At 42.4% G+C, this 15070-nt stretch overlaps 2 protein-coding genes and 1 long non-coding RNA gene across 3 annotated transcripts; all 3 read left to right on the top strand.

Moving 5' to 3' along the window:
- Positions 1 to 1760: 1760 nt before the first annotated feature.
- LOC131942743 (formin-like protein 1) lies at positions 1761 to 7329 on the top strand (the record flags this gene model as incomplete). Its single annotated transcript, XM_059302661.1, has 5 exons — positions 1761 to 1917; positions 4853 to 4903; positions 5845 to 5943; positions 6536 to 6685; positions 7204 to 7329. Coding segments are annotated over 5 exons (583 nt in total), but the record flags the coding sequence as incomplete, so codon positions are not given.
- A 768-nt stretch (positions 7330 to 8097) lies between these two features.
- Positions 8098 to 9928, top strand: LOC131942744 (uncharacterized). The gene is made up of 3 exons (XR_009386807.1): positions 8098 to 8174; positions 9695 to 9721; positions 9853 to 9928. It is a non-coding gene; the product is annotated as an uncharacterized LOC131942744 (long non-coding RNA).
- Positions 9929 to 10100: 172 nt separating this feature from the next.
- LOC131942747 (uncharacterized) lies at positions 10101 to 12955 on the top strand. The gene is made up of 3 exons (XM_059302665.1): positions 10101 to 10107; positions 10679 to 10764; positions 11399 to 12955. The coding sequence occupies exons 1-3, from the start codon at positions 10101 to 10103 to the stop codon at positions 12953 to 12955; spliced, it is 1650 nt and encodes a 549-aa protein (XP_059158648.1).
- The last annotated feature ends 2115 nt before the right edge of the window (positions 12956 to 15070 follow it).

Consider the following 15070-nt stretch of genomic DNA (forward strand, 5'->3'; position numbering starts at 1 on the left):
GGTACTTTTTGATAATAACGATTACATTTTTTTTGCGCCCCCCCCCCCCCACCTTGGGATGGCGCCCTAGAAGGGATTGTTTTGTCAAAATTGTATATTTCGTTGCAAACAGTTTGCACTTTTAAAATTTTTGTAATTGTTACAAAAGTGAATTCACGTGAGTTTATATTTCATTTCTTCTCAAATGTCAAAATGTAGAACATCAGTCTTCGTGATTTAGACAATAGTATACAACTTCCACACCGTGTTTCTTTCAGACATTTTTTTTTCCGGGGCGGGGGTGCACTTGAAATTTTAGGGGGATTATACTATATTTTCCAGGAAGGGGGGGGGGGGGTTGACACTGGTAAAAGTATATACTTTCTGTTTGAATTATCTTTAATTCAGGGACGGATGGGAGGGGGACGTAGAAGTCCCCCACACCCCCCCCCCCCCCCCCCCCAAAGAGTGGCCTGAAAAAAACAGCCTCCGCAGCAAGGTCACATTGCCAATACAATTTTCTGCAATACGCTCAACGCTATTCAAGTTGCTTGTAAAAAAAAAAGATATTTGTAAGGCAGACTAATTAATTTAATTACAGATGAAAACTTAATCAGCAAACATAATATCAACTTTATAGCACACGTAAAAAAAAAACAACATACCCTCTTTCTTATATTCCTCGCTAACTCTCTTATCCAAATCATACAAATTTTACACCAGTTACCCGATTTAGCAATGAGCGACTGCACTACAAGTTAATACTAAACTGAGTGGCGATTCATGTTTTCTGATAATGTGGCGATTCATGTTTTCTGATAATGTACTAGCAAAATGGCCGACTTGAACAGCAATACATTATCAAGTCTATTGTGATGTACTGGCCTTTTATTTTCCGCATTTTTTGCAGTTGTAGAAAATAATTGTGTTAAATGTCTAATAATAGTTTTATAGTTTTAATGAATGTTCGGAATAATTTGGTGCGTGATTGCCGTCTGTGATAAGTCAGCGAGAAATATCTAATAGATATATGCCAGAATGCCTGAAATCTTTTCCCCCGAATAGACTACTTCCTTTTTTCCCGAATAGACTTCTTCCTTTTCCCCCCGAATAGACTTCTTCCTTTCTCCCCGAAAAGACTACTTTCTTTTTACCTGATTAGACATCTTCCTTTTTTCCCGAATAGACTACTTCCTTTTCCCCTCGAATAGACTTCTTCCTTTTTCCCTGAATAGACGTCTTCCTTTTTCCCCCGAATAGAATTCTTCCTTTTTCCCTGAATAGACGTATTCCTTTTTCCCCGAATAGACGTCTTCCTTTTTCCCTGAATAGACGTCTTCCTTTTTCCCCGAATAGACATCTTCCTTTTTCCCTGAATAGTCGTATTCCTTTTTCCACGAATAGACTTCTTCCTTTTTCCCTGAATAGATGTATTCCTTTTTCCCCGAATAGACTTCTTCCTTTTCCCCGAATAGACGTCTTCCTTTTTCCCCCGAATAAACTTCTTCGTTTTTCCCCTAACAGAATTTTCCCCTAATCAGACATACGCATGAAGGGATGATTACTCAAAAGCCTCTTTTTCCCGACAGTCCCTTGCCCGAAGACTTTTTTTTTAATTAGCGTTTCGGATAATATTGTCTCATTCGGCAAGTGTCTTTTCGGCACCCGTCCCATGATATTAATATATTGTATTTCTCATTCAACGCGTATTGCATGCAAGCAATCAGTCAAATATTTAACAAATACATTTCAAATTAATTCCCGTCTGCTCATAATTCCAGTTTCGTGGAGGACTTTGTGAGAGCGCCAAACAACGGTCTGAGACTCCTGCTCACTCTGCTGAAAAACCTCCAGGCTTTGTCCTCCAACCCCACAGCAACCACCCCCCGGGCGGCACCCAAGGGGACGTTGAGGATGGACGAATACAAGAAGAATATGGTGAGTGTCCCCAGTAACGTCACGTCTGTAACTACCCTAACCCTACCCAAACCTCCAATTTTATCACCACCCTAACCCTACCCTAACCTCCAATTTTATCACTACCCTAACCCTACCCTAACCTCCAATTGTATCACCACCCTAACCCTACCCTAACCTCCAATTTTATCACTACCCTAACCCTACCCTAACCTCCAATTTTATCACTACCCTAACCCTACCCTAACCTCCAATTTTATCACTACCCTAACCCTACCCTAACCTCCAATTTTATCACTACCCTAACCCTACCCTAACCTCCAATTTTATCACTACCCTAACCCTACCCTAACCTCCAATTTTATCACTACCCTAACCCTACCCTAACCTCCAATTTTATCACTACCCTAACCCTACCCTAACCTCCAATTTTATCACTACCCTAACCCTACCCTAACCTCCAATTTTATCACTACCCGAACCCTACCATAACCTCCAATTTTATCACTACCCTAACCCTACCCTAACCTCCAATTTTATCACTACCCTAACCCTACCCTAACCTCCAATTTTATCACTACCCTAACCCTACCCTAACCTCCAATTTTATCACTACCCTAACCCTACCCTAACCTCCAATTTTATCACTACCCTAACCCTACCCTAACCTCCAATTTTATCACTACCCTAACCCTACCCTAACCTCCAATTTTATCACTACCCTAACCCTACCCTAACCTCCAATTTTATCACTACCCTAACCCTACCCTAACCTCCAATTTTATCACCACCCTAACCCTACCCTAACCTCCAATTTTATCACTAACCTAACCCTACCCTAACCTCCAATTTTATCACCACCCTAACCCTACCCTAACCTCCAATTTTATTACTACCCTAACCCTACCCTAACCGCCAATTTTATCACCACCCTAACCCTACCCTAACCTCCAATTTTATCACTACCCTAACCCTACCCTAAACTCCAATTTTATCACTACCCTAACCCTACCCTAACCTTCAATTTTATCACCACCCTAACCCTACCCTAACCTCCAATTTTATCACTACCCTAACCCTACCCTAACCTCCAATTTTATCACCACCCTAACCCAGGGGTCGGCAACCTTTTGAAGCGGAAGAGCCAAAAGTTACAATTTTCAATTTTTTTCTGGTTTTAAAGAGCCACTAAAATTTTTTATTTCAAATATTTTATTTTTTCATTAAGATTATTAGTATTTGTGCAAGGAGCTGGAGAGCCGCATGTTGATATCAAAAGAGCCGCATGCGGCTCGCGAGCCGCAGGTTGCCGACCCCTGCCCTAACCCTACCCTAACCTCCAATTTTATCACCACCCTAACCCTACCCTAACCTCCAATTTTATCACCACCCTAACCCTACCCTAACCTCCAATTTTATCACTACCCTAACCCTACCCTAACCTCCAATTTTATCACCACCCTAACCCTACCCTAACCTCCAATTTTATCACCACCCTAACCCTACCCTAACCTCCAATTTTATCACTACCCTAACCCTTCCCTAACCTCCAATTTTATCACTACCCTAACCCTACCCTAACCTCCAATTTTATCACTACCCTAACCCTACCCTATGGATGGATCGGACACATATTATGAAAAGAAAAAGAAAACATCGCAAAGCACGCTTTGGACTGGAATTCCCAGGGAAAAAGTAGGGTGGGCCGGCCAAGGAATACATGGAGAAGAACGGTTGAAGAAGAGGCGAAAACACCTGGGCTAAAATGGGCACATATAAAGGGAGCAAACCAAAACCGAGTCTGATGGAGATGTGTGGTTGCAGCCCTTTGCTCCCCAGGGGCCACAAAGGGATGATGATGAACCCTACCCTAACCCTACCCTAACCTCCAATTGTATCACTACCCTAACCCTACCCTAACCTCTAATTGTATCACTACCCTAACCCTATCCTAACCTCCAATTGTATCACTACCCTAATTCTAACCATCAACGGAAACTTTACTTGTGTTTCTACATTAACCGTAACCTTTCTACTGAAGTATCCTTTGTACCACTTGCCTTAAATCTAACCACGGAAACGTCACTTGTATCGTTACCCCAGCCCTAACCATCTACGGAAAAGTCACTTGTATCGTTACCCCAGCCCTAACCATCCACGGAAACGTCACTTGTATCGTTACCCCAGCCCTAACCATCCACGGAAAAGTCACTTGTACTACTACCCAAACCCTGGTGGTGGGCCAAATCCTAATGCCCTAAGCCAGGGGTCTCCAAACTACGGCCCGCGGGCCGGATGCGGCCCGCGAGGTCCTCTCATCCGGCCCGCGGAATTCTTTTTGTCCAAGGAAAAATCGTTTGTTGTTGATTGCTGAATAAATTTGCTCAGAAAAATCAAAGACATGCCTGGAAGAAACTGGTCCCCGAACTGAAATTTGATAGTAAATGCGGCCCTCGGACTGAAAAGTTTGGAGTCCCCTGCCCTAAGCCTTTACCTAACCATCAACGGAAACTTAACTTTTCAATCATAAAATAATGAACAGCTAAATCGAAATGTAGCCGTTACCGAAATCCATGCTTTAGCTAGCTCTAACCCTAAACATAACCCTAACTTAACCCATATCCATTTCCCTAAAACCATGTTGGGTATGCTATTTAACATATTTCTAACCATAATCCAAGAACAAACGCGGTCAACACAACCCCGTAACTTTGCATTACCCAACTGGATTAACTTTCAACTAAATCCAATCTGCCGTTTGGCGTTTGAGTTCATATAGGGTATAGAATATGTATAAAAATATTTTTTGTGCTATCAATGAATTAGTTGGACAATAACAACGTCTGTAGTTCTAAAATGGAGAAGGCCCTTAAATATCTTAAACCATAATTTTATCATTTATGACTCTATATATAAAATGATAAAAATTATGTGAATACCAATGTGTTTTTTTCAGGTTGATGAGCAAGACTGTCTTCTATGTATTAAATACACTTTAAGGATAAGGGTAAGTGCGAGGTTAAGTTTATAACAAAAACATATTAATATCGATATAAATTAAAACATACTAGTAATTGCGTAAAGGCAATAAAGTAAACAATTACTAGTATTAAATCTAGAGAAAATTAAAAAAACAAAAAAAAACAGTAATTGATTCCGATGACCTATTGTGATCAGTGTTTCTTCCAGACTTTTTTCTCCGGGGGGGGGGGGGGGGGCACTTGAAATTTTCGGGGGCGGTAGACTTTCTTCGGGGGGGGGGGGGCGGACACTGTTAAAAGTATATATTTTCTATATAAATTATATAAATTTCATTTCCTTCAAGGGGCGGTAAAAAAATTTCGGGGGTGGGGGGGGGGGGGGGGGGGCGCAAAGCCCCCCTGAAGAGATGCCTGGAAGAAACTCTGATTGTGATAGTGTTACAAGAGTGTTGTGTCGCATTTAGTGACTATCTCCCTCTTTCTCTCTCTCTCTCTTTTTTCTCTGTTGTGATTGAAAACGTTGTCGGATAGGGATGGGGATTCGAACATTCCTCTTTCCTTTGTCACCAGTAGGTATTTTGTGTTTCTTTCATCTGTCTTTTTGGAGGGGGTGGGGGGTGCACAACTCCACCCCTACCCCACCCACCCAAGTAACATTTAGACCGTCTCCCAAAAATTTCAAGTGCACCCCCCCCCCCCCCGGAGAAAAAAGTCTTAAAGAAACACTGCATCCTTGCTCGTGATGGGCGGGCGAGTGCCGGCGGTCATGGGTTCCGAACTCAACACTTTCGGTATGACAACAGCGCCCTACCGTTTGACCACGTCGTTTCCACATTTAGCGTGTCCTGTTCCACTTTGTCACTGTTTGCAAATATGACATGAAAGTAACTATCCAAATTATGACTTGAATCGTACATGACTTTGACTTAAAATATATTCCGTTTATGACTGGAGTCACATTCCACAGTCAGCTGTTGAAGAGATCCTCGAATACAACCCAGGCCTGTATACGGTCGTCACGTGTCTGATGAGCAACTACTCACGGTCTAGAATCACAGCATTAGAAGTAAGTGGTTAATTATCTTCTCCTGGGAGCTATGTATATAACAGTCATTGCCCTCTCAGCCACATCACCCCCATCCCGTGTAGTGAATAGGGCTGGTAAGTAGGTCACCAACTAGTTCTACGGCTCAATAAACACTGTATGAGCCATAGAACTGGTTGGTGACCTACTTACCAGCCCTATTAGTGAAGGGGATGAAACATCCCCCTATCACCAATAAACGTCTCAAAATGAAATCGCATTCACATATTCATAAACACAAACAGAAAGATGTCTTAAGAATACATTCAGGCAAATATGTATGCGTGTTATGTGATAATGTGAGTGAGATGTATGATGTTCTTTCCATCTAGGCCTTGTTAATGACACAGGGGCCTATCTAGCGAGCCCCCTCCCTAGTCTACAGAAACACCTCTGAGCTCCACCCACCCCCCCCCCCTCTCCCTATAGAAACACCTCTGAACTCTTTTTTCTTGAGTTCTTACTTATTTATACGCCTTACTTATACGATATTTTACACGAATTTATGCATACACATTTAAAACAACATAATTAGCACCGTTGTATCTAAGACAAGAACGTTACATCTTCTCAGATCCTGACCCTGATACTGACCGGCCCAACTTCAGTGGACAAGGTTCTGGACGCCTTCACATCCATGAGGATCCACTTCGCTGAGAGCACCCGCTTCAAGATCCTAGTCAACATGATGTACACCAGGGGCGTCTCCCATGTTCTCTTTCAGGTTGGGTTCACAAAACAAGCTATCACAGTAAAGTGCTGAATCTCTAATGGACTTTACTCTCACTTGTTTTTCTGATGTTCTTTAAAATCTGACATGTTTTGTCTGTTAAACATCGAATGACTAAGCCGTAAAAGGTTGACTATTTCAGCTGTACAACCTAAATGTTCTTAACAGTTCTTAAACGATAATTTACTGTTCATTTTTTTAATGTTAGTTGACAAGCATTTGATGTGAGTTGTAACATCTCACAATATATTTTCGAAATAAAACACATTTTTTTCCAGACATTATTAGGCTTTAAAAAAACAATAAGTTTTAGATACATTTCAAAACAATACAAATATGAAATAAAGAAAGAAGCCATCAAGTTATAAAAGTACATTTAAAAAAAAAAACATTTTAAAAATTATTTTTATCGATCTACATAAATGAACCTCACACAATGAACTGCCATAATTTTGACTTGAGTTTTTGTTATTTGATGTCTGATGTCTACACGTGCATGATCTGTGATGTAGGTGAGCTGTCTGAGGCTGCTCAACACCATCCTCAACCTGTGCCGCTCCGCCAACATGCGCGTGTTTCTACAATATGAGATGGAGGAGGCGGGACTGGATTTGACCCGTTTACAAGAGGTAACTTAATCTAGTGGTCAGTTGGTACATCCGTTTACAAGAGGTAACTTAATCTAGTGGTCAGTTGGTCAGTTGGTCAGTGTATCCAACTACAAGAGGTAACTTAATCTAGTGGTCAGTTGGTACATCCGTTTACAAGAGGTAACTTAATCTAGTGGTCAGTTGGTCAGTTGGTCAGTGTATCCAACTACAAGAGGTAACTTAATCTAGTGGTCAGTTGGTCAGTATATCTGTCCACAAGAGGTAACTTAATCTAGTGGTCAGTTGGTCAGTTGGTCAGTTTACCTGTCTTCATGTGGTAACTTAATCTAGTGGTCAGTTGGTCAGTAGTACACATCTACAAGAGGTAACTTAATCTAGTGGTCAGTTGGTCAGTATACACATCTACAAGAGGTAACTTAATCTAGTGGTCAGTATACCCGTCTTCAAGTGGTAACTTAATCTAGTGGTCAGTTAGTCAGTATACACATCTACAAGAGGTAACTTAATCTAGTGGTTAGTTGTTCAGTATACCCTTCTACAAGAGGTAACTTAATCTAATCGTCAATAATAAGAGAATAAGCCTAATAATTTGCTAATTAAGCACGCTATCTTAATTAACAAATGCAATTCCATCCTATTTTTTTCGAAACAAAAACGTTGCTGTTGTTATATTTTTTAAATACAAATAATAAAATAACATATTTTGTTTATTAGCGTGAGATGTTTAAAAAAAAAATATTACAAACTCCTAACCTAGGTTTTAGAGATCTTATGTCACCCATGTTTTATTCTACTAGAACACTAATGGAGACGGTCTTGAATTTGACGATCTTAGGAAAGAAATACAAGAATGGAGGCTGAGATATATCGATGTAAGTTTACAAGATGGCTTACAGTATAACTCGGTGTACGGGCGTATTAAAAGATTACAGTTCAAACATCGTTATGTCCATGTGTTTTATCAAGCGGGTGAAGATTGTAACAATGGCGTCCAGTTATTTTGTAGCCAACTGTAAATTTAATATACGAGCCGACCCGCGGTGTATCATACGCCGCTATTTAGTTGTTTTATTTTCTACTTTTCAGTAATTGCTAATAATTTGTGAATTCGACAGTACCAATGCTGCCACTGAAAAAAATTTGCTTTAAAACACTACCCCCCCCTTTCCCCTAACCCCGACCCCCCCCCCCCCCCCCCCCGTGAAAGCAGCCTCCTCTTAGTTATTTCTTAGTTACCTCCTGTAAGTTTAAAATCGAATTAAATTATCTGCCCCTAATAGAAACCCGGATCTACGATTTGTAAACATTTAGCTTTGTAAACATTTAGCGTGACCACAGCTCACCAGATAATGTGGGGGTGGGGGTGGTAGTGATAGTGATAGAGAGAAAGAGAAGGGACTGCAAGGAGGCGCTTGCAGCTTGTTTTCTAACGGCTTCCAGAAGAGAATTATATATATAGATAGATTTTTTTCGAAAGGTGTATCGATAATGGGAGATAACTCTTATCTTATTTTTTTATGATTTGTACATCTAAATAGTACTGAAAGGGAAGAGAATAATTAAATTATACCTTTATAATATATTATAGAAAACAATATTCAAATCTCGCTAATAAAATTGGACATGTTAGGATAAAACTTCCAAATTTTTAGCAATAAGATTAAAAGCCAATCAATAACAATATTGAAACCTTACTGTGTACAGTTTCGAGCTGCTTCATATTTAAATCTTCTATTGACATAAATTCTTCAATAAAGCTAATTAGTTTTTTTAATTGGATGAACCCATGTTTTAATGATGTAATCTTTGAAATTTTCCGTAAAGTATGTATTATGAGCTGACCCTGCCGTCGCTATTTATTTAATTTCTGCTTTTCAGCAATTCAAAATTTGTGAATTCCACACCACCAATTCTGCGACTGAAAATATGTTGCTTTAAAACACTATCAGTAGCGCGTGAAGGACGATTATCCTCACCCTCCCTTAGACCCCCCCCCCACCACCCCCCCACGTGACGACAGTTTACAATGAAAAGATCGAGCAGAACTTGTTATTACCTCCCCTTAGTTTCGAATCGTTTAAAAACTAAATTATCTGCCCCTAATATCATTCAGTAATTCGACCCGGCTCTACGGTTGTAAACATTTGGCGTGAACCACAGCTCACCAGAATGGTGGAGGTGGGGGTGGTATCGATATGGTCTGTTGAGCATGCCTGAAGAGCGAGGGAAGGGGGGGGGGGGGCTTCGTCGTCTTGTCCCACATGGTCCCTCCATGAAGAGAATTATATCTATAGATTCTACCTATTTCATTGTAGTGTACCACAGTGTTTACAATGGCTATTCCGTCCTAGACAAAATGTGTATTAATTCTACTTTGTAAAAAAATTTTCAGGTTGATTCTTTACTCAGGAAAATAAAGGTAAGAAGCCATTTTTATTGTAGATAATTTATATACAGAAAAAAAAAAATAGTTTACTGTGTTTAGCTTTGTACATTAAATTTTTAAAAGGAATCAGTTTTTTTTTTCAATATTAGATTATGTTTTTTTAGGCTGACTTAAAGGCCGATCACCCTCATAGCGCAGTGGCCGAGTTCATATACGATCAACATTACGGTCCCTCTCATGGTAAGTTTATTATGAGCTTCTTGCATTCGGAAAAAACCTTTAAACAATTCCTTAACATTCCTTAACATTTTGGTTTATTTTTAATCGGCAACAGCGGATTTATAAAAGACAATAAAAAATTGCTTCTTACAGTTCAAAGTACGAAGTAGCTTTAATTTTAACCAAATGTGCTATGTCGAGTTAGCAGCCTAGCGCTCTACCGCTTAGACCACGCCCTCCCCCCCCCCCCCCTCAACACATCTGGCCTTGACGCAGTGGCTTAGCTACCGTAAATCCAGCGTAAGCAAGGTATAGGGAACTCGAGGAAAATAGGGGCCCGAAAATCCTAGCTACGCCACTGCCCAGAGGCGTAGCGACCCTTCTCGGCGCCCGGGGACAAACTTTCAATTTGGCGCACCCCTCGGGATTATTTTCGATTTGCACCCCCCCCCCCCCCTTGAATTTTCGATTTGCACCAACCCTTCCCCCCCCCTCGATCTTTCAATTTGCACCACCCCCCCCCCCCCCCCCCCCCTCAAACTTTCGATTTGCACCCCCTCTCATATATTTTTATATTTATAGTTATAGAGCAACAATGCAGCTAAAATGAAATTTTACTTTGTTTTTCCAACCCATTTTGGCGCCCCCTAAGGTCAGCGCCCGGGGACATATCTACCCCCTGCCCCCCCCCCCCTTCGCTACGCCTCTGCCACTGTCTTGATGCTAGTTTATTAAATGTTAACGTGTTGTTTTTTGTTCTAACCTGACCAGTACCAGGTCTGGCTGACGTACCGGATGTCCAAAAACCGTACCATATAGCAGACTACGATGAATGGAAAAAATACATGCAGAACAAGGTGAGAACATCATATTTACTCGTTGTGAGTAGGTCATGTTCTGCAACACGATTAACCTACAGGTAAAACTAGTCGGTGTTCTATAAATACACCGTGGATGTAGTGGTCAGCTGAAATGTTAATGTATTCTATTTGAGTTTGATTTTTTTTTAAAGTACATTTCGACCCCTCCGGTTCATGGGTGTAGGTGAAGTAGAGTTCACCTGTTTCAGTGGCCACGGTAGATAAAAGGGATAGCGTGATCAGCACTGTCTAGCCGCTTTTTACTGTATACCTATCAGAGCTGGGTGGACTCAGAGACGAACTAGAGCGCGGGACCTGAATTAGAGAACTTCGGGTTATCAGTCGAACGCTCTACCATCCGACCACCCCGTCCCATATACTTTGTTAACCTTAATGTCATTTATTTCACAACTAAGTTTTCGTTATGTGTAAAATATAAAACCAAACATCATTTCTTTCGCTTTCATAGTACTCGTTCTTAGCAGCTTACATTATTAAAATAAATGACATTTAAAATATATCTGTATAGTAGCATTCGTACGCATGCGCGTAAAATGCACACACATTAAATAATCTACAGCAAACTTAAATTTGAAACAGCATTCATCTAACCATATGTTTTTAATGGCAGGTACCGGATCTAACCGGCGATCCGGCTTTATACATCCCACATCAACCGGCGTCATCACACGGCAGCACCAAGGTGCAGGTGGAGGTGTACCCTCCGGCACAGAACGGTCACGTCAAGGACCTGGTCGACATCCGGTCCGTGTCCGGCACCACCTCCAGAGGACCCAGCCCCCGGGTGACGTCATCCGAGCACCACCCACCGGGCAGTCCCCAGTCCACCAACAGCCAGGTCGAACTTTTGGAGCGGAAGATCTCGTTCTCAAGCGAGACTACCGAGAGTCACGTGACGAGACCGGAAGAGGATTCGCTCGGGCGCGGGAAGGGCGACCCCAACTGGATTCTGGTGACGGAAGTGACGTCGGCATCGAACGATAACAAATCGGAGAAGAGGAGAATCGTGGGGCTGAAAAAAGACGAAAAAGAGAGTCACTACGATAGCGGAGTCAGCTTTAATTACCCGGATTTAGAAGGCAACGAGGAAACGGAACAGACCTACTGGGACAATTTTCATACGAAACAGAAAGTCCCCGCCTACGCGGATAGGACTAAAAGTTTAGGCCGTAAGAATAAAGAAATTAAATTCCTACAGGCCTACACCCCCAAGGTCCTCAGCACATCCTTGCAGGAGGGTCTTGAATTCGGTCCTCTGAGGTGGTACCACAACGAGACGCAGGAAGCGGATCGTGGTTTCCATGGTAACAATACATCAGCAGACGGCGTGAAAAGACGAACGCCGACCCCTGATTACGAAGAGAGTATGGCGTCCCATGCTTCCCAGCATGGATACGCTTCTAATCCAAACCAACAAGCAACTAACCAAAACCAAAACTTTCAACGCGCGACTAACATTAGAAGAAAAGGTCCTGTCGAGGGTCAACGACCTCAGCTTTCTCCAACGGTTCCGCCACAACTCCCTACCAAAACGTACCCGCCTTACGTCACCGGTAATATCAATGTACACCAAAACACAAACAACCAACAAGTCAGCTCTAACTTCAAACCATCGCTAGCCCCGCTCGCTCCAAACAACCCTGAAATCAAATCAACAGCCACCAAAAAACCTCAACCAAACTTCGACGGAGACAAAACAGCGGTCCAGAGATACCCAAACTCGTCAAACTCACAAACTTTCCAACCGCAACTTTCAAATACAGCGAATATAGAACAAAAACCTGTTACGAAATCAACAGTTCATCCCAACAAAAATGACAATGCATCAAACTCAAACCAGCAACCAAAAACTCAAAACAACGGCGAAATCAAACCAGCGGCCGAAACACAAACCAAAACCAACACTTTGAAATCAAACAAACACAGCATTATAGTAACAGACACAGATTCCAAAGAGATCGTTTACCTAGAAGGCGAAATCAAATCGACGGAAACTCCCAGCAACGATAACGATTCGAACAGCAGTGGGGTAGACAGCATCCGGTCGTACAGCGCGGAAATAGGTCGCGTGCTCAGTGACCTAGATGAGGCTTTGGAGAGCCACGGGTGGCAGGCGTCCATCAAGAAACATAACAAGCAGCCCAGGCCCTTAGTGGCCTATGTGTAGAGTCATGGAACATTCTAGATGAGGCCAGCAGTGGCCTATGTGTAGAGTCATGCTTCAATCAATGAACATTCTAGATGAGGCTTTGGAGAGCCACGGGTGGCAAGCGTCCGTCAAGAAACACAACAAGCAGCCCAGGCCCTTAGTGGCCTATGTGTAGAGTCGTGCAGCAGTCAAGGAACATTCTAGATTAGGCCGGCAGTGGCCTATGTGTAGAGTCGTGCAGCAGTCAAGGAACATTCTAGATTAGGCCGGCAGTGGCCTATGTGTAGAGTCGTGCAGCAGTCAAGGAACATTCTAGATTAGGCCGGCAGTGGCCTATGTGTAGAGTCATGCAGCAGTCAAGGAACATTCTAGATTAGGCCGGCAGTGGCCTATGTGTGGAGTCATGCAGCAGTCAAGGAACATTCTAGATGAGGCCGGCAGTGGCGTATGTGCAGAGTCATGCAGCAGTCAAAGAACATTCTAGATGGGGCCGGCAGTGGCCTATGTGCAGAGTCATGCAGCAGTCAAGGAACATTCTAGATGAGGCCGGCAGTGGCCTATGTGTAGAGCCATGCATCAGTCAAGGAACATTCTAGATGAGGCCGGCAGTGGCCTATGTGTAGAGTCATGCAGCAGTCAAGGAACATTCTAGATGAGGCCGGCAGTGGCCTATGTGTAGAGTCATGCATCAGTCTAGGAACATTCTAGATGAGGCTGGCAGTGGCTTTTGTGTAGAGCTACGTATTAACATTCACAATAAAGCCAGAAGTGCCAGATGAGGCTTGTGTGTTGCTAAGCGTCAATCAAAGAATATCCTAGAATCTATATGAGACTGCTAGTGGCTTGTATAGAGCTACGTATCAATCCAGGAACATTCTAGTTGAGGCCGTTAGTGACTTGTTGTATAGAGCTACGCATGAATCAAGGAACATTCCCGATGAGGCCGTTAGCGACCAACGGGTAGTGCTAAGTCTCCGTTTTGGTTAGGAAAATGTTACCAATAGCGGGAAATAAAAACGTATTCAGTTAGTCAAAATGTCAAGTTTAAAAATTGTGTACATGTTTTGTACACAAAATGCCAGTCGGTACAACAATCTGATTAACACCAGTGTGCAGTCGTCAGCTTGTTTATTTTAAATTTATTTTAATAAATTACAAAAAAAGACGGTGGTTGTTGAAAGAAGTTGAGACGGCTTCAGCTAGTTAATGGCTTGAACAGTAGCGTCAAAAGACTGGGAGGGGGGGGGGGGGGAGAGGGAGGGGGGGGAGAGAGAGAAGGAGGGGGGAGGGGGTAGGGTCGACAACCCATCTAGGTGAGACAACTCCAAAATCAAACAAATGCTGCCTTGTAGTGTGTTCTTGGTACGACAAAAGCTATGAAAGCATACCCAGAAAAGAAAAGCTGGCTGAAATAAAGAGTCAACGGGCCAGCTGGCGCATAACAAGTTGACAAACGGCAATACATCATATTGTATTGGAGGGAATCTTGTCCAACATTACAATTAAGAACAAAGAAAAAAGAGCTGTAGCATTGATACCCAGGTCTATTTTAGCCGGATTGTAATTGTAACACTAGACAGGTAGATCAATAGCCACAAGTACAACAATAGCTTATTACTCTACAGCTAAGTTAGTGTAAATGTGTGCAGGATCAACATAGAATCGGGTACGAATGGCGAATACATTGACTATTCAAAGTTTGGTAATTAGGGGTAATTGACTTGAATGCTCTAGCAATCCATTGGGCAGATGAAGTAGAGTTCACGTTTATTGACCTTGGTATGTGAACTTGGTGGTCAGAACTATGCCAAGCCTCCAATGTATGTTAAGTACCCATCAGAGCTGGGTGTACTTACGGATGTCTTGCAGTCCAGAGTCCTAACAGAGATCCGAACTCCAACCCTTTGGGCTAGCAGCCAAACGCTCTGCCATTCGACCACATTGTCTCATTAGCATAAAGTGATCAGTTTTAAATCTAAATTAGCTATTTTAGTCAAGTGATCTTCCCCCCCCCCCCCCCCCCCCCCCCACGGTTTGTGTTTAGGTTTCAAGTTGTTTGCAGGTGGGTTAACATTTTCTACAACTCTATCCTACTCCACACTTAACATAGCCGGCAAGAACATAGTGGCCGAG

This window comes from Physella acuta, unplaced genomic scaffold (genome assembly GCF_028476545.2).
Source record: "Physella acuta isolate Inbredline_101_S28 unplaced genomic scaffold, ASM2847654v3 ptg000423l, whole genome shotgun sequence".
Taxonomy (NCBI): Eukaryota; Metazoa; Mollusca; class Gastropoda; family Physidae; genus Physella; species Physella acuta.